The sequence below is a fragment of the Myotis nattereri genome, assembly GCF_964212035.1.
Source record: "Myotis nattereri genome assembly, chromosome: 3".
NCBI lineage: Eukaryota > Metazoa > Chordata > Mammalia > Chiroptera > Vespertilionidae > Myotis > Myotis nattereri.
In genome coordinates, this window is record NC_138077.1 from 201,602,305 (window position 1) to 201,622,939 (window position 20,635).

Here is a 20,635-nt window from a genome sequence, read left to right on the forward strand (position 1 = left end):
TTCCTGTGAGAACATCCTTATCGCCACTGTACAGATGAGGACTTCAACGTCAGAAAGATTGAGTAACTTGTCCAAGGTCAAAAAGCTGGTTAAGGAAGACTCAGGCTGCCTGGCTTCTGAGTCCACATTCTTAACCACTAGAACGTTCCTACCTACATTTCTCAGTGATACTTATAATCCAGACCCAACAGACACGAACAGTGGCTCCTCAGGGCAGTCGGTCTTCTATTCATAGGGCAAACTGCAATTTGGTTTCAGCCAAATATGATACCAATGCATTTTATTTTGAATGTTAGTGTTTTATACTTCATGCTTAATTGGTAGATGTTTCGCTTTTGTAGTTATAAGAGTTATAAGCACAAGGCATTTCTGCCTAATTTTAGGTTGCATTTAAGTAACATAATACAAGTAGCTTAAGTGAGCTCCGGAGTGTTGGTGAGGATCTTTACCCGCACAACATACACTCCAGAAATGCTGGTCTCTGTGGACGCTCAACGACTGCCTTCCAGCCCAGCTCTGGGAGCAATGGGTGTTTGTGCACCTGTGTGTTTAGTGTGTGCTGGTTCCTCGCACGTCTGTCCGGTGTTGGTCTGTACATCCTGACCCTCTTCCCTTTAGTTCCCCATAATAACCACACGGGGTGACTAGTCACTGGCTCAATGACCTGAAGCTGGAATTTTCCAATCACAAGACTTACGGAAGATAAAGGCAAGACACATCCCAGAGAGAAGGCTGGCTGGTGTGCGGGAGGAGGGAGAGGCCACAGAGGACCGAGGCACGTGAATGAGCCTTCGTCATGCCACAGGCCCAGCCGTGCTGGGGCAGGGCCTGCTCGTGCCAACCGTGCTACCTAAAGCCTTCCGTGTGACATTTCAAAATTTTATCTCATGTGTTCAGCGCTCACAGGCCGTTCCTGGTGCGTACCAGACATTCTGATGTGTGCTACTCACAAACAAGCATCTGATTTGATCCTCAAACAGCCCTATGAGGGGAATCTCCATTTTTTTTAAAAATTAGAGATGTTACTTTATTTTTATTTTTTTAAAATGTTTTTATTGATTTTTTAGAGAGAGAGGAGGGAAGAGGGAGAGAAGACAGAAACATCGATGATAGTGAAACATTGATTGGCTGCCTCCTGCATGCCCCCTACCGGGGATGGAGCCCGCAACCCGGGCATGTGCCTGACTGGTAATCAACCCTGACCTCCTAGTTCATAGGTTGATACTCAACCACTGAGCCATGCCAGCCGGGCAACCAGTATGCTTTGAAAGGATTCATTTCCGATTTCCTCAGTGGGTATGCTGAGAGCCTAGGACGTGAGAGCCACGCTCCACAGGCCCTATGGCTGTCCCTACATGCCCTCACGCACGCTTTCCTGACCAACGCCTCCTGCTCCTCCCTCACAGGTCTCTAAATGACTCGATTCCCAAGAAGAGGTTATGATTTCTGAGGAAAACATGGCTACTATACTATCATAGTTAAATCTAAATACCTCAATTTCAAAGAAGAAAAGATGTAGATAAACGTATTTAAAGGAACTTAAAAAAAATATTGCACAGAGACTCACCGCCTGCAAAATGGTTACATGAACTAGATATAAAACAGTCAAAAGAACGGAGACCAGAAAACCTTGGATATTTTTTTCCATGGAGATCCTGGTTTCATAATGTTAAAAAATTAATGAGCATTTAGTAGTTTTTCTTTCAGAGTTCATCTTACTGAAATATTATATTAGAAAGGATGAAAATATTAATTTCCCCATTCAGAAAAGTTAACTATATATTAAATAATTATATATATATATATTTAATTTTAGTTTAAGATTTTCTTCAATTTATTTAATGCTCTCTCTCAAAAAAGAAAGGAGAACAAAAATTTGGGGTAATTTGCACTACTTGACTTTTGATTCGTTGTTCCACTTATTTATGCATTCATTGGTTGATTCTTGTATGTGCCCTGACCAGGGATTGAACTTACAACCTTGGCATATTGGGATGGTGCTCTAACCAACTGAGCTATCTAGCCAGGCTAACACTGCTTTGATATTTTTTTCCACTAATTTTTAGAGAGAATGGAAGGAAGAGAGGGGGAGAGAGAAAGAGAAACATTGATGTGAGAGAAACATATTGATTGGTTGCCTCCTGCACCCGCCCTGACTGGGCTGGGGATCGAACCTGCAACGCAGGTAAGCACCCTTGACCGGGAATCAAACCCTAGACACTATGGTGCACAGACGGACACTCTAACCATCGAGCAACACTGGCCAGGGCAATACTGCTTGACTTTTTAAAAAGTTTTCAATGTTAAGGACACAATACTCTTTCTTAACTGGAAGATAGAGAATAAGAACTAAGCAAAATAATAAAACATGGATTTTGGTCACTTAGAAAATTACAGTGAATAAATATAACTGAAAGGAAATTTTAAAATCCCCAACTGTTGAAAATACATTCATTTCTTGGCTTGGAGGGTCCATGGTGCAATGACGGACTGCCAAATGGTGATCTGAATTTAATAAATTACTTATGGAATCACAAACCGGAACTGAATTTACACGGAGGTGCAGCAGTGGTAGATACATACAAATAGAAGAGTTTATCACCTCAGAGCGTTTCAGAGCAAGGAAAACATACAAAACTTTTTTTGCAATATAGTTAAGTCCTCAGAAATAAAGTCTACCATAAGAACATCTAAACCACAAAAACATGTTACCAAAAATGGACAGATATCACGGCCTGCATGTCTGCATTTTTCTCTTTTATAGCAGTAGCCACACTGTATTAGGCCAAACTCAGGTGCGCAACCCCTTTACATACGGACCAGGCACTCCAGACATTAGCCATACAAATAAAACAGCCGTGTGAGCAGAGAATCAGCAGAGCAAAGCATTTAGTTATGAGACTTTTCTATAAAAAGGTCTTTAAAGTCTGAACAGAACCCCCCAAATTAAAAAGATTCTTGCTTCTACGTTAGGAAGTGCAACTATCCACTCTGAAACCTAAGTGAGAAACAATTCTGTTAGGGGAAAATGCCTACTGTAAAAAACCTCACCAAAAAAGGAAAGTCTGACTACTGAAATGATCTCCCCATCTCTCCCTAATTCACAGAAACGGAGTAAGTGTGACTTTTCTTTCAAGATGAAAAATGCTCAAATGGACACTTTTAAAATGGTTTGTAAGAAAATCTGACCATTTCCTTTTCTAATTTAAAGTCTATGAATGACACACAAATATGTACAGCACAGGAGAACCTAGCAGGTGGCTGGGAGCAGTTGGGATGCCACAGGCTAGCACATGGTCACAAGCGGCAGCCGGCGGCAGCCACCTGAGCCATAAGCAGGCCCGGCGGCAGCCGCCTGAGCCATAAGCAGGCCCGGCAGCAGCCACCTGAGCCATAAGCAGGCCCGGCGGCAGCCGCCTGAGCCATAAGCAGGGGAGCTCCAGGTGACCCCCCAGCCCAAGCAGCAGCTCCTCCTCTGGGAGGGACCACACACGCGGACAGTGGTGTGCCCATCGCTTTCCTCGGATTCCAGGGCAGAGAACAGTACGCACGCGGATCTGTGCCATTCGACTCTGATGGTCAAAGTGAATTTGGCATTTTCTTCCCCAAAGTTAAAGAAAATAAACTACCAGAGAAAAATGATTTTCTATGAATTATTCTATACTTCAGGTTTCTTGACGTGCAAACAATTTCAGGTATACGAAATAGTAATTAAGCTTTGATCAAGAGGTTTAGTTAGAAGCTGTTATGCCAGTACAAAAATACCCACACTAGATTATTAAAACTGTAAGACTACTTTTAAATTCATCAAAACGGGGCTGCGCTCGGCGACGATAGTTTTAGTTTTGGGGTTCTCCATGCTACACAGAATCAGGGAAAGGAACATTCCTGGAGGGGGCCGTGTTCCTAATTGGCTACTGTTCAAAGTGGTCAAGAGATGCTGCATGTTGGGGGCCAATCCTTGCAGTGCTTCTCAGAACATCAGCCTCTACTCTAGACGGCCGTGTCCACGGCGCAGGCGTGGTGAACACACTGCCCGCATGCCCGCTCACCTCACCTACACCTCGAGCAGCAGTGCCCCAGCAGGGGGCACTGTTTCCACGACCAGCACCCGCGATGGCAGCTGCCTCGCGCCACAATCAGGCCTCACGGGGCACAGTCGAAGGTCTGGGGCTCGCTGGGTGCTGTGCCTGGAGGTTCCGGGCGCCTGGTCTGGGTAATTTTCTGTTTGGGGTTTTTTGTTTCCTCTAGCTCTTCCGTTTCACTTTCACAGACGTGCACCACCACGCTGGGTGTCGACTCGGTTCCTGCATGAAGTTCGTATTTCTCTCCTGTGGAGGTAAACAGCAAAAAAGAAGTGTGTTGTCTCTTGACACTTCTTGTACTACTCACATTTTAATTGCTGATTTTTGGTTTTTCAATCTCTAAATCCTATGTCAGCCCAGTCGTCGTGGCTCAGTGGTTGAGCATCGACATATGAACCAGGAGGTCATGGTTCAATTACTAGTCAGGGCACATGCCCAGGTTGCAGGCTCCATCCCCAGTGTGGGGGGTGTGCAGGAGGCAGCCAATCAAGGATTCTCTCTTATCACTGATGTTTCTATTTCTCTCTCCCCCCTCACTTCCTCTCTGAAATTAATAAAAAATGTATTTAAAAAAATAAATCCTATGTCAGAGCACTTTGTCTTATTTTGGCATTAGAGCTTTGATACTTCAAGGTTCTTATGAAGTTGTGCTGTTTCAATGCCCCGGCCAGTGTGGCTCAGTTGGGTAGGCGTTGCCTTGTGCACTGAAAGGTTGCCTGTTCAATTCCTGGTGATGGCACGTGCCTGGTTTTCAGGCTCAATTCTTGTAAGGGGCATGCAGGAGGCAGCTGATCGATGTTTTGCTCTAACATCAATGTTTCTCTCTTTCTCTCTCCCTCTCTCTACCACTCTCTGTAAAAATCAATTTAAAAAAACTTTAAAAAAAAGTCTTAGCCAGTGTTGCTCAGTGGATAGAGCGACAGCCTGTGGACCAAAGGGTCCCGGGTTCGATTCCATTCAAGGGCACATACTTTGGTTGCAGGCTCCTCCCTGGCCTGGGCCCTGGTCAGGGCTCGTGCAGGAGGCAACCAATCATGTGTTTCTCTCACATTAATATTTCTCTCTGTCTTTCCCTCTCCCACAACTCTCTCTAAAAATCAATGGAAAAATATCCTTGGGTGAGGATTAAAAAAAAACCAAAAAAAACGAAAGAAAGAAGTGCGTAAGGAACACTGAAGCCTAGGAGTTAAATGCTAATTACTATTCTCTGAACAGTTAAGTGAATCCCTTAACTTCGTAATGGTTTCGGTTTTCCCTTGGGAGACATTTGTAATGTTCCAGCCAGAATGGGCAATCTCCTTATTATAGGACCTCAGACATGATCCGGCTCTAATGTCTAAAACAAAACAAAGCCATTTCCCCTCCAAATGACCCTTGTATCCCCTACGACAGACCTAACATTGTCTTAGGCGGACAACTGGTCTGAACCAGCCATGAATGGCATTGATTTCTTATATTATTTTAAAGGGATGAGAGAAAGAAAGAAAAGAGAGGAGAAAGGAAAATAAATAAAAAGAAGAATTGTGAAGGGATAATATGGTATTCGCCATTAATTCCTTCAAATACTAGTCAGTGGAGAAGCCGTCTGCCTGATACCCTGACGGAGCCGGGGAGAAAGCAGCTAATGTTCCCTAACTGAGGTACCGGCAGAATGTGTAGCAGCAAAAACTGCAGTTAGACTTACTGAGTGCCATGCAGGTGTCATTTAACCCTATAGCCACACTGAGAGGGAGCGGGCACGGTCCCTATTTTATAGGTGAGAAAAACAGGCTGAGAAGAGCGAAGCTCAGTAAATTGCTCACGATCACAGTTAGCAAACGCCAGTGAAGCCGGGCTGGTGGGACTCATCCTTCACTCGGATCAGGCTGCCACTAGCTGGCTAGAATGCAAATAGCTCAACATGGTCTTTAGTACAAAAGTGTCTTTGGAAAAAAAACAGGAAAGATAGATGTTTGTTACCTGGTCCCAGCTTGGAAACAGCACAGAGTAGATCGTAATTTAAAAGCGGCATCGCGTCGTCCCCCTGCTTCCACCCCACGGGAGGAGACGCTGGAGGGGAGATGAGGAACTGCTTGACCGGCTGGGGCGGCTGTAGATAGGATTTGTCTCGTGTTTCACGGGACACCTGAACCTGCAGGGAAGAAGATACTCAACGTTTGCCACTGGCCTATTTTCTCATTTCCAGCTTTACAGTAATTACTACATCTCTTTGGAGAAAGTGAAAAGTTTCTCGTTAACAGTCTGCGCCTCCCAGTGACGGGGTCTGGGTCTGTCTGGTTCACCACTGAAGACTCGGTGCACAGAACAGAGCCCGCACGAATCAGGTGCTCAATAGAGTAACAGTTGAATAAAAATAAATGGGTGAATCGATGAATGAGTAATGAATGGTAGTAAGCACTAAATTCCAATTTTGGAAGAGATTAGGTTATTTGCCTCCATCTCAATCAACTCCACCAAGAAATGTCCAGATATCTTTCATTTAGATTTGCATTGGGAGTGTGAGATAACAAACTTCTCTTTCTTTTTTTAATTTGAAAGCTAAGACCAAGAAAAAAATACTGTTGAAAATAAAACAGTGCACACAGTACATCAGCCTTTATTTCACCAATTCTTCCAAGAAGACAGTGGTTTCTTGAATGAGTATAGCCAATTCTCGGTAACCTCCAAGATGCTCAAAGTCTAAGAGAGCCTGTGGTACAGCCTACAGCACCTCCCTGGCCATCCCGCAGGCCAGCAGCCATTTTCAGTGGGGTATCTCATACAAATTACAGAACCCAGAAATGATTTCAGATATTTTCTCAAATTTCCCTCATGAAACCCCAGTTCAGAAAAGTTCATAGAAAAATGAATTCCTTTAACTGCTAATTTAAGCAAATAGGAGGGTAAATATGCTTAATGCATAAATTTATGTATCTATATAATAAAGGAGACAATATTTTTACATTATTTGCTGCCTGGGACTGTTCCTTTCCAAGGCCTCTGATGGAATATAGAAAGTGGAGAACTGCTAATATTTTTGGATGGAGAAGAACAAGGTTAGAGACACAGTGTCCGTGGCTCTGTGAAGTACCTGTGCAAAATACAGCTTCAGCTTCTTCCCGTTGAAGTCTGATTCGTGGAGTTCTATTCGTGCTCTGGCTGCTGCTTCAGGCTTGCTGAAATTTATTCTGACTCTTTTAAAGCTTTTAAACAACTGAAACGTAACCTGCTCATCATAGATGGTGAAAAGAGCTTCAAATCTCTCCTACAAATTGAGGAGCAGCAGGGCAGAGAGAATGGAAGGAAAAAGAAAAAAGAAAACCCTTTAACAAAAGAAAATTTAAGTCATTAAACATAAGCAATGGGATAGAACTCATTACAATTTGCCTCCTCCCCCTCCCAAAAAAGCCTATTTTTCTTCCAGGTATACAAGAACAGGTATCCCGTTATTCATACACTAAATTCTGCAATTGCATTTATTTGAAAAGTAATTAACTTTATTACATACTAGAGGCCCAGTGCATGAAATTTGTGCACTTGTGGGGGGGGGGTGTCCCTTAGCCCAGCCTCCACCCTCTCCAATCTGGGACCCCTCGAGGGATGTCCGACTGCCCTGTGGGATCGGGTCTAAACGGGCAGTCGGACATCCCTCTCACCATCCAGGACTGCTGGCTCCCAACTGCTTGCCTGCCTGCCTGCCTGATCACCCCCTAACCCAGGGGTGGGCAACCTTTTTGTGAGTGCGTGCCAAAACCAGCAAAATCTCTGACTCAAAATTCTTCTGTGTGCCAACACTAATTTTTTGAGAACATGTTACGCCTACTTGATATCTCTTAAGGTGTACGTATGGAAAGAACCTTGAAGAAATAAAATTCATTCGAGTGACGAAAACACAGTATATGATGATGAAAAATACATTTATTTTTAATGTATACATGTACACTGACAGTCCGACAAAAAACTTTATTACTCCGTTTGATATTATCAGTGGGACTTTTGCTGCTGCATCACTGATGACAGAGATTTTACATCAGGTTTATATTTCGTGACCTTCAGAGATATGCACGAGCTACTACTTTCATCGGTCAGGCTACTCCTATTACAAGACTTAACAAAATTCATCACTGAGAACAAAGATTCACAAGCGTATGTGGATGAAACCAAAACACTGGTCGAATCTAGGAAGGCAGGGAGAGTTAAGGCAGAGGCATAGAAATTGCTCTTCCCCTCTCTTGTCAATCCATGTCTATGGTCTTTAAGATAACTTATGTAGCCGAAACCGGTTTGGCTCAGTGGATAGAGCGTCGGCCTGCGGACTGAGAAGTCCCGGGTTCGATTCCGGTCAAGGGCATGTACCTGGGTTGTGGGCACATCCCCAGTGGGAGATGTGCAAGAGGCAGCTAATCGATGTTTCTCTCTCATCGATGTTTCTAACTCTCTCTCTCCCTTCCTCTCTGTAAAAAATCAATAAAATATATTAAAAAAAAGATAACTTATGTAAAATTATTTATTTATCTAAGATGAACCTACACTGAATTTATCTGAAAAATAAAAAAGTTGATATTAAGAAAAAGATTGTAAATGGAAGATTATGAGAGGGTTTTGCGTGCCAGCAAAAGTTACTGGTGTGCCATGTTTGACATGCGTGCCAGGGGTTGCCCACCCCTGCCCTAACCACTCCCCTGCCAGCCTGATCAATGCCTAACTGTTCCCCTGCTGGCCCAATCGCCCCTAACTGCCCTCCCCTGCCAGCCTGGTCACCACTAACTGCCCTCTCCTGCCAGCCCAGTCACCCCTAACTGCCCTCCCCTGCAGGCCTGGTCCCCCCCAAACTGCCCTCCCCTGCCAGCCATCTTGTGGCCACATGGGGGAGGCCATCTTGTGTGTTGGAGTGATGGTCAATTTGCATACTGGTTGTGACTAATCAGCATATCTGGTCATTACTAATTAGCATATCTGGGCTAATTAGCATATCCCTCTCTTATTATATAGGATTGTATAGATTCAAATTATAAAATAAATGTAAAGTGTTATAAAATACATGTAAGGTATAAAAAAATGACAAACATGTCTAATTTTAAACAAGCACATTCCTACTGTTTTGAAGTCCCCAGTGTGGCAGCTGTTTGTTCCCCATCTTGCTCCTTTCCTCCTTCCAAGTAACCATTCCTGGAGTTTGTGCTCATCGCTCCCTTGCTTTTCTTATGGTTTTACACTTATTTATATGCCTGAAGATATGGTAATGTATGTATTCTTCAATAGCTCGTTTTTCTTTACATTTTGTTTCTAAGTTCTTCCTTGCTGTTGTGTGTAACTGAAAGTCATCCTTTTTCACTGCTGTATGGTATTCCACTATGGAGCCATACCATGATTTGTCTAGTGCTGTTGGAATTAGGCAACCAATTGCATGACAGACCTGGTGCTAAGGCTGGATTCCCAATGTATTACAAGGGGAGGTTAGCGGTACCAATCAACCCTATTCTTATGTACTATACTATTTCTACGTATTAATGTAATGTGGACAAATAAATAACATTATAGAGATAGTAAGGATTTAAAAATAGCATGCCAGTTCTTAAATATAAACATGTAAATATATTAAATACTAATAATTAGTAATATTTCCAGGCAATTTTCATAGTTTCCTCAGCATCTATTTCAAAGATGGCTGGCTTTATCACTTTTTAAAAATATTAGAATTGAGATTTTGTGAAATTCCATTGAATTCTTGATCGATCCTTGGTAGATGCTTACTTTCAACATATCTTGAATACTAAGTAAATATTAAATTTCTCACATGAGCCAGTTAAGAAACATGATCACGAAACACAATGGAAGTGGAAACTAAGGAAGAATTAATGGAGCATCGTGTATGAAAGATTAGTATTTTGTAATTCTGCACATAACACAATCTTCCTTCCCCGGGGTGAAAGGACCCTGTATTTATTCCTAACTCCCCTCAACAATGAATATTTCTAGAAACAATAATACAAGCTCTCTTGCAAACTCAACAGCTACTTGATAATCACATGCTTCTTCGTCTTTTTTTTTTTTAAATATATTTTATTGATTTTTTACAGAGAGGAAGGGAGAGGGATAGAGAGTTAGAAACATTGATGAGAGAGAAACATCGATCAGCTGCCTCCTGCACACCTCCTACTGGGGATGTGCCCGCAGCCCAGGTACATGCCCTTGACCGGAATCAAACCTGGGACCCTACAGTCCGCAAGCTGATGCTCTATCCACTGAGCCAAACCAGTTTCGGCCACATATTTCTTCCTTTTTCCTTTCAAAACAATTTTTTTTTTTTTACCATTCCAGAAATACACTGTGACTGAATGTAAGAAGCAGATGACAGCAATGGGCTATATGGGTCTCTCTCTTCTAAATTCCAACACCTGTGAACTGGTTAAGATTTATTAAAAAACGAAGCCATGTAAGAGTTGATAAGTAAGCTTTTTAAGTTTTCTTAGTTCTTTGCCCCCTCCTTCACACCCATGTTTCCCTTGGTGTAGCATAAATATGGTTTATAAAAATGTGTGACTTCTAGTGTGAGGTACTGCATAAAACACAAAAAATTAATGTGGAGGCAAAACTATTTGAGGAAAAAAATACGAGCCCTTAGCTGACAGCTACGCCCTTCCTAGGCTGTCCCTGACCACCTGGTGGAAGCTCAGAGGGGACATAATCCATAGACATGGACTGCAGATTACTGTGACAAATAAGTCGTGACAAACATAATTCAGTTCAGAAAGCAATGATCTTTCTCCCTGGAATTATTTTAGAAATAAATAATTCACATTGATAAGTTTCTGAATTCTCTAATGATGAAAAATTAATACCGTCCTGTAAAAGGGTGATGGTTGCACATTTACTTCTGATAAGATAATGGACATCCCATAAAATCTAAACCACTGGCCACTCTGCTTTCTCAGAGGCCACTTAGTATAATTCAGCCTAAAAACCAATCCCTGAGGCTTTCCCTGTTACATAAAATAAGTTTCCCACAAAATATAGACCAGAAGCTGCCAGCCTCCATAGGCGGAAGCCACCTGTATAATGATGAGCAGTAAAAATGACTACAGATAACCTGCACCTAAAGGACAACATGTAACCCACAACTTTCTTGGGGGTTGAACAAGAGCACCCGTAGCTGGGCAAGAGGCTTATTAAACTCACGGAAGGAGAAGGGTGGAAAAGGGCTTACGGGAAGGTCAGATACAAGGAGTAGAGGACGAGGATGGCAGCTAAGGGACCTTTCTGGAACTACTCTCTGTTCCCCACCTCGAAGCAGAGGAGAGGTTTAATAACGCCACTGAGGAACAAATTATGAAAACAATTTGCTGTACTTTTTGCCTTGGACTAACAAAGCCTGGGGCCCCCACGGACTCCTGCACATTAAGAGGCACAATTTCATTGTGGAGAAGGAGCCATGCAGCAGGGAGTGACCTCTGGCACCTTCAGGCAAGAGGTTTTCACACCCTCTGTCTTTCTGTGGACCTGAGAGGAATTCCGTGTCTCCAGCACTGGAAGCTGCAGGCCCCTCGGTGCCAGAGGCAGTGTCCGCGTCTGCCTGGGGACGGCACAGCTGAAGGGCCTCCTATACAGTGGTCAGCAAATTCATTCGTCAACAGAGCCAAATGTCAACAGTACAACCATTGAAATTTCTTTTGAGAGCCAAATTTTTAAACTTAAACTATATAGGTAGGTACATTGTTATTAACTTAATTAGGGTGCTCCTAAGGCTTAGGAAGAGCCACACTCAAAGGGCCAAAGAGCCGCATGTGGCTCGCGAGCCGCAGTTTGCCGATCACTGTCTAGGTCTAGGATCACTGCTGACTAAACAGCCGAAGGGACAGACTTCCCGGTCAGAAAAAAGCACATGCTTCCAGGCCTGGTGAATTAAAAACGTGACTCTGACCATCTGAGCACTAGTTCCAGAACTAAGCCCAAAAGTGCTAGAGGGGAGCAGAAGACACACACATCTTAAATCCTCCTATAACCTTTGGCCGGTAGCATTTATATTGCCTTCAACACCATAAGGAAGCATAAAAATGAAAAGAAGCCCTGACCAGTTTGGCTCAGTGGATAGAGCATCGGCCTACAGACTCAAGGGTCCCGGGTTCGATTCCGGTCAAGGGCATGTACCTCGGTTGCGGGCACATTCCCAGTAGGGAGTGTACAGGAGGCGGCTGATCGATGTTTCTAACTCTCTATCCCTCTCCCTTCCTCTCTACAAAAAATCAATAAAATATATTAAAAAAAAATGAAAAGAAGGCATATGTACTACTATTTGTAATACTTTAAACAATAAAATTTAAAAAATAAATAAAAATTGAAAAAATGAATTAAAATTAAAAAAATACTGCCTATTCAATATTGATTTTTTTCTGTTTTAATGGTTACCATGTTTATAAATATAATAGTGGCCTGGTGCATGGATTTGTGCACATTCAAGGAAATTACTTAGAAGAAATATTTTAATATCACTATTCACCCTTTATAATAGAAGTGTCAGAGATGAAAGAAAATTAGTAAAATGTATATGAAAATAATATATACATTGACTAATAAACAATAACAAGATATAACAACAAAGATATGACACAAACCAAAAACATGATATAAAAACATTGATAAAAACAATGATTGATAAATTGATTAACTTATTCTATTATCACCCTATACACCACATTAAGAGTAAAAACACTTTCAGAGTGCTTGACTAATTTCCCTTTTGATGAAGTATTTACAACTTTAATATCACATGCTCTTTGAACTCGAGAGAAAGCAACATATAACTGACCATGTGCAAAAATGGGTTCAGGTAGGACTCTTCCTACTCTGTCTAGAGTTTGTCCTTGTGATTTATTAATAGTCATTGCAAATGCTGGCATTTCAGGAAACTGTCTTCGAATTAATTTAAATGGGAGGCCAGTGTCAGACGGGGACAAATTAATTCTTGGAATCAGAACAACCTCTCCTTCTGCAGATCCTGTTAATACTTCAGCTTTGATTATGTTAGGTCGCAAACTTTTGATAATAAATCTAGTACCCTTACAAAGACCCCACTTACTATTAAGATTTCTCAGTAGCATGATGATTACACCTACTTTCAATTTTAATTTATGACATGGCATTCCCGAAGGAGTAATACTGTTAAGAAATTCGATGGGAAAATGTTTCTTTTTGGCATCATCTGTTGAATTGATGGAATCATCACTCAAATAAGTGTGAAAATCTCCACCAAGTATATCCAAAATTTCTTCATTTATGAACGTGCTTATATTTTGAACAAAGAATCACGTTTAGACATATTTTTAATATTATCTATAGATATACTATATCCAAAGATAGCTTCAGTAATAGATCCGTTACAAATCACCTCATGGGGGATTTCAACAATATTCATTCCTAAGTGAAAACTGCTATCAAGTTTGCCATGTCCAAGTTTTACTAACCATTCGCTATAAGCAGAATCCTCTGATCTCATATTTGTTTTAAGAGACAACTGTCTGAAACATCCCCAAACACTACAGTACTTTGAACTCATTTGTACTATGGCCGATCGCATAGCAGTTGGTCTTCAGATACATTCTGTCGACGACTCCAGCTTCTTTCAGCTTCAGAATGTCAACAAAAACAACAAAATTCATGATCGACAATGACAGATCGAAACAATGCGTGTGATTGGCGCCAGTGAGAGCTTTATATGTATCGGAGGCGCGAGTCAACATTTATTTTTAGATTGCTAGTGCGCATCATATGTACTGGCCGGTTGGTCAGACAGACGGTCGGCCACTTAGCCTTTTATATATACAGATAGATTACCTGCCTTATTGGAACATAAATTCTTAAAGGACTATCACCTCCCCACCCCCCCGACCTGAAATATTCCCTATACCATCTACAAGCAGGTGGTCAAACCAATGATAAATCATTTTTGGTGGGAACAAACTTCAGATTGGTATGAGCGTGGGGATGAAAATATTCCTCACTGGAGTTTTGGTTACATGAGCAGATACTGTCAAAATGCACCAAAGTGCATACTTAAGATGAATACATTTTATTGTGAGTTTTGCCAAATTATTTTTTTAAAAAGTATAAGGGAAAACAAGAGAAGGTATGGGGTGAGGTGGCCACACTGGCTGCAAAGACAGAGGGAGCACCTGAGCGTCAGCACTGCTGTGCAGCCGGTGGAGGCCAGAGCCCCACATGTGGCAACCACGGATCCGGCTGGGAGCATGGGAAGGTGGCTTCGATCAGCTATTTTCCATCTTCAGTTAGGACAAACACACCGCTAGTAGTAACTGTTATAGGATAACAATTGCAAGTAATAATTCCGGTTATAAAAATGTCTCCCTTTTCTCCTATGACTGCTTGCAGGGCAGATGTGTGCACAATGCAGAAGTCATTTTCAAGCAGTTTGGGGCCAATTGCTGGCCTCAAAATACCTCAACAGCTCAGCCTGCCACTTAAGGAGGGCAATGCGCCCTGCAACCGCAGCTACCACCCAATTATATTAATGGCTAAGCTGCGTGGGCAGCAGACGGGGTGTCTACCAGGGGAGTCCCTACAGCGCCCGTCTGTCTCCCGCCCTCCCTCCCTCTCTGATACAAAGGAACGGCACTCAATCAATGATGCTCAAGCCCTGCAGGCCACCTGCGGCCCACGGGTCAGCAAGAGCACCTGTCAGTTGGTATTCTGGGGCATCCCTGGGAGAGCACAATCTTCAAACCATAGCTGTGAGGACGAATGAGAGGCCAGATCTAGACCGTCCCCCACCAGAAGCAAGGCTCTCCCAACTTTAGCTTAAAGGTGTTTTTGGTTGTTTACTGAAAAGAGCAGAGAAGACAGATGACAAAGCCCCTGGAGGAAAGTGCGGATGAAATAGAACAGGGGAGAGAGCAAACAAGAGCATTCTGCCTCCTGGGAAGGTGCCCCCTCGCTGAGCTGGTTGGTGGGCATCTCGAAGAGGCAGTCAGGTTACAGGTGGGCAAAATTACCTCATCCAGACTCAAGATGGCTCACCAAACAGGCTTGCAAACTCATCTAGGCACTTGGACTCAAAACATACAGGTTTTAAAATATATATATATATTTTTATTGATTTCAAACAGAAAGGGACAGAGAGAGATAGAAACATCAATGATGAGAACGAATCATTGATTGGCTGCCTCCTGCACCCACCCTACTGGGGATTGAGCCTGCAACCTTGACCGGAATTGAACTTGGGGCTCTCGAGTCCACAGACTGACACTATCCACTGAACCAAACTGGCTAGGGCTCAAACATACAGTTTTGATCTAAGATGAGAAAAAACACACATGTGGGTTCTTCCTCTGAAAACCATGCAGAGGAAAAGGAAAGAGTTTCAGTTCCCAGCACTCAGATTTCCGTTGTCAAAGTCAGTACCATCTATCCATGCTGGCTGCCCAGCGGTCTGTGCGTCCACTCTCCAGGATGACTACCTGAACCTTCACTTTCTCCTTCTTGTTCTCCTTGTCCATGAGTAGGAAAGATTAGGAAAGTCCCTCTTCCCTGATCTTGAACTTCACGTCCAGCCTCAGGATGGTGCGTGCCAGCCTGTAGATGCTCCACTGGCCCAGACAATGTGGCCAATGTGGTGGTCTTTTCTGTGACGCTGGGGACACAGCACTCACACTGATGAACATACTAAACCAGTGATGGCGAACCTTTTGAGCTCGGCATGCCAGCATTTTGAAAAACCCTAACTTAACTCTGGTGCCGTGTCACATATAGAAATTTTTTGATATTTGCAACCATAGTAACACAAAGACTTATATTTTTGATATTTATTTTATATATTGAAATGCCATTTAACAAAGAAAAATCAACCAAAAAAATGAGTTCACGTGTCGCCTCTGACACGCGTGTCATAGGTTCGCCATCACTGAACTAAACCCCCCTCCACACCTGAGAGGATGTGGAGGACACTGCTCATCCTTGAGAACAGGAAGCTCTCTGCTCTTCGGCTATGAGCATGGACAAAAGACTCCTTTCTGCATCCAGTAATAGAATGTTCACGTCCTCATTCTGAAACCACAAAGGAAAGACCTCAGGAGCAAACCACAACCTGGACAGGTAACTTCAGGAAGGTCTTACGGCTTCTACCAGGCACGCATCTTCTCAAGTCACAGAACTGTGGAGCTAGGCTGTCTGAGGCTGACTGCTGGCTCTATTATACATCTGTGTGACCTTGGGCAAGCTGTACCTACAGTTTCTTTACCTGCTGATGCGGGTAATAAAAGCACCCAGTTCATTGGGTTACTGTTGAGGACAGAAAGAGTGAATACTTAAAGCTCTTAGAACAGTAAGTTGGGAGCACGAATACTATTATGAACAGATACAGGGTACAGCTGCTGCAATAGCCCACTTGCTTTTTGGGGTAACAAAAATAGGCGCTCTTCTGCATGGTGTGGACTCCCCTGGTAGGAGGTGAATGCACAGCGATGACACCACATGAACTAGACAGCAGGTCCTATGGGGGCTGCCAATAGAGGCATCCCACTGCTGGAGCAGTCAGGTGGGAGACGTGCCCTCCCAGGAGACTCGCACTCAGTGGGTGATACTGTGCACCTCTGATTAATGAGATCAGGGTCTATCTTCCCAGGACTCTTCAGAACTTGACCTATGAACCCTGGCCCTTGAAAGCTTCTCTGTTATGACACTGTTGACACTCTGCTATGAACTTGGGACTTGAATTGAGGAAGAAGATAGCAGGGATTTTTTTGGTAATAGTTATATTCAAATTCTACACATTGAAAGAATATAGTTTTCACTTCAGTGGCTTTTAAACTTATTAATTTTACTTTTTTTGTTGTTAGCTATTTATTATTATTATTTTTTAAATTGATCTTAGAGAGGAAGGGAGAGGGAGAGGAACAACGATGTGAGAAACATTGATTGGTTGCCTCTCATATGCACCCCAACTGGGGGTCAAATTCGAAACCTGGGCATGTACCCTGACCGGGAATCGAACCAGTGACCTTTTGGTGCATGGGACAACATTCAACCAACTGAGCCACACCGGCCAGGGCTTGTTTGCTATTTATTAAAATCAACTGTTTGCTGGTTGAGCATTAACCTATGAACCAGGAGGTCATGGTTTGGTTCCCAGTCAGGGCACATGCCCAGGTTATGGGCTCGATCCCGTGTGGGGTGTGCAGGAGGCAGCCAATCAATGACTCTCTCATTGTTGATATTTCTCTCTCTTCCTCTCTGAAAAATATATTTTAAAAAATAAAATCAACTGTTTGATGAGGGCATTGAAAATGCTTTGCTCTTCCTGTATTTATGGTGCCAAGCTGGCAAAGGAGAATGATAAGCCACCTAAAGCAAATGGAAATGGCTGATAGGAAGTTTTTAATTAAAGCACACAGGAAAATGTGGAGCAGCAAGACGGAATTCTCCACTGAGGTCAGTTATGCACAAAGATCAAAACATGTTTGCTTCTTGGTCTTGCCCATGTGCTTAGTGATTGGCAGTAATCTGAAGATTCCATTTCTTTGGTCTCCATGCAGATCTGTCTTGGATTCTTTCTCACTGTTCATCCATTCACTCATTCATGCAGGTCCGGCACTATTCCAGGTGCTGAGAAACAAATGCTGATTGTGCGATGCATGCCAGGGTAGAAGTTTGTCTTCTTCTTAGTGGTGTTTCCTTCATGAACATTAGAGGATGAAGGTGATTTTTCAAGTTAGGGACCCACCTTTCCAAAGACATGTAGATTTGAGAAAATGCCAGAAACAACCCTGGGAACTTTAATGTATTATTATTATTTTTTAAAAATGCTTGTGTGCTTTTATTTTATGTTTTTGGTTAACCCTCACCCGAGTGTATTTTTCCATTGACTTTTAGAGAGAGTGGAAGGAAGGGGGTGACAGAGAAACAGTGATGTAAGAGAGGCACATTGATTGGTTGTCTCCTGCATGCGCCCTGACCAGGGCCTGGATTGAGCTTGCCACTGAGGTATGTGCCCATGAACGGAATTGGACCTGGGACTCTTCAGTTCACGGGATGACACTCTATCCACTGAGCCAAACTGGTTAGGGCTAAATGTACCACTTGTTCTTTTAAGAAGAATAAGGCATACTTCCTCTTCCTGAGCATTCAGTCCACAAGCCTTTAGGTGAGGCCAAGTAAGGGAAGTGTGTCCGTGCTGATGGGAAGTGGAGAGTTGCAGTGCCCGGAGCAGTCCATGTGGGCTAAGGACGGGGTCATCGGGCATGGGGTGCTGGAGCACAGGCGGGGTGAGGAGGGTGTCCACATGCTAGAATAGATCATATGGTAGTTCTATGCTTAAATTCTGTTTAAAAAATATTTTAAACATGTTTTTATTGATTTTAGGGGAGGGGGAGAGACGGAGGGAGAGAAAGAGAAAGAGAGAGAAACATCAATGAGAGAATCATCGATCGGTTGCCTCTTGTACTCAACCTGGCCAGGGATCAAACCCCCAACCTGGGTATGTGCCCTGACTGGGAATTGAACCAGCAACCTTTTGGAGCACAGGATGATGCTTAACCGACTGAGCCAACCAGCCAGGGTGATGCTTAAATTTTTTTAAGAAACCGCCACACTGTTTTCCACAGAAGCTGCACCACTTTGCATTCCCACCAGCAGTGCATAAGGGTTCCAATTTCTCCACATCCTTGCCAACACTTTTCTGTCTTTATAATTTTTTATAATAGCCATCCTAATGGGTGTGAAGTGGTTATCTCATTGTGATTCTGACTTGTATTTCCCTAATTATTAGTGATGTTGAACATATTTTCATGTACTTATTGGTGATTTATGTATTTTCTTTGGAGAAATGTCTATTTAAGTCCTTTGCCCATTCATGGTGCCAAGTTGGGTTGGTTTTTGTTGTTGAGTTTTAGGAGCTCTTTCATATACTCTGGATATTAATCCCTTATCAGACTATATGATTTGAAAATGTTTTCTCTCATTTTGTAGGTTGCCTTTTCACTTAATAGTGACCTTTGATGCACACATTTTTATTTTTATATTTTTAGAGAGGGAGAGGGAGAGAGAGATAGAAACATTGATTAGAGAGAAACGTCATCAATCAGCTGACTCCTACATGCACCCCAGTGGGAACTGAGCCCGAAACCTGGGCACGTGCCCTGACTGGGAATCAAACCAGCGACCTCTTGGTTCATAGGTCGACATTCAACCACGGAGCCACACCAGCAAGGTGTGATGCACACATTTTTTAAAAATGTATCTTTATTGTTGAAAGTATTACGGATGATGATGCACACATGTTTTATTGTGATGAAGTCCTATTTACTTTTTCTATTGTTGCCCGAGCTTTTGGTGTCATATCCAAGAAATTATGCCAAATTCAATGTCAAAGAGCTCTTCCCCTGTGCTTCTTCTAAGAATTTCACCTCTTACATTTAGGTCTTTGATCCATTTTGAATTAATTTTTGTATATAGTACAAGGTAAGGGTCCAACTTTATCTTTTGCATGTAAATATCTAGTTTTCCCAGCACCACTTGTTGAAAAGATTGCTCTTTTCCTATTGAATGGTCTTGGCAACATCATTAAAAATCATTTGACAATATAGGCAAGGGTTCATTTATTGGGACTCTATTCTATTCTATTCCATTGGTCAATTTATCTTTTTTTTTTTTTTAATCCTCATCCTGCCGGGGTCCAACCCCAGCGGGTCCAGGGGTTCCCAAAGGCGTGGATGGAGTTGGCGAAGAAGGAATGACACGGAGACAGCATTCAGTTGATCAGCAGCCTAGCCAGGATCTCCAGCCAAGTTCTGGTCTCGATCTCCAGAGAGGTTCTGCTTAGGATCTCCAGCCAGGTTCTGTGTCCACGTTCTCTTGCTAGATTCTCCAGGTTCTCCAGTCAGGTTCTCCAACCAGGTTCTGTAGCCATGTTCCCTCGCTAGGTTCTCCAGCCAGGTTCTGTCCAGGTTCTCCAGCCAGGTTCAGTCACCAGGTTCTAGTCAGGTTCTCTTGCCAATTTCTGTAGTCAGGTTCAGTCCAGGATCTTTTGCCATGTTCTCTCGCTAGGTTCTGTCTCTAGGTTCTGAGGCCAGTTTCTGTCCAGGATCTTTTGCCATGTTCTCTCTAGAGAACGTTCTGTGTAGGTTCTGTGCCTAGGTTCTGTCTCTCTCTCTGTCTTCTTCTGTCTCTTGCTGTCTTGTTACAACTGTATTTATACCAGTTGATTCAATCCTATCAATCTCTATTACAAAGGTTAGGGTGTTTCTTATCTCCATTCCAGGGAGTAAAGATTATGTAGCTTAAGCATGACTGTTCGTAGTTAAAGTGATTAATTACCCACCTGGCACTTAGTTAAGAGGTTTTATTCCCTCCCTAACTTCAGGGGAAAATCCCTACCTGGGGAAGCAACCTTTCTCAGAGACCTTAGTTAAAACACATAGTGCCAAGAAGGTGAGAAAACATATTAAGAACAGTATGCCATATATGCCAGGTCCCTTGAAACAGCAAGCATGGACCGGCTCCCGGCACTCATCCGAGAATATTTTTCCCATTGATTTTCAGAGGGAAAAAGGGGTGGGGGGGGG

At 42.9% G+C, this 20,635-nt stretch overlaps 1 protein-coding gene across 1 annotated transcript in view; it reads right to left on the minus strand.

Annotated features, from left to right (window-relative positions):
* Positions 1 to 2,498: 2,498 nt before the first annotated feature.
* RCAN3 (RCAN family member 3) overlaps positions 2,499 to 20,635 on the minus strand; it is a 34,042-nt gene continuing 15,905 nt past the window's right edge. The window contains exons 3-5 of the mRNA XM_081085935.1: positions 7,156 to 7,329; positions 6,045 to 6,216; positions 2,499 to 4,331 (exon numbers count right to left, since the gene is read on the minus strand). Of these exons, the coding sequence (XP_080942061.1) occupies positions 4,147 to 4,331; positions 6,045 to 6,216; positions 7,156 to 7,329 (531 nt within the window). The 3' untranslated portion in view covers positions 2,499 to 4,146. The remainder of the gene's footprint in view (positions 4,332 to 6,044; positions 6,217 to 7,155; positions 7,330 to 20,635) is intronic.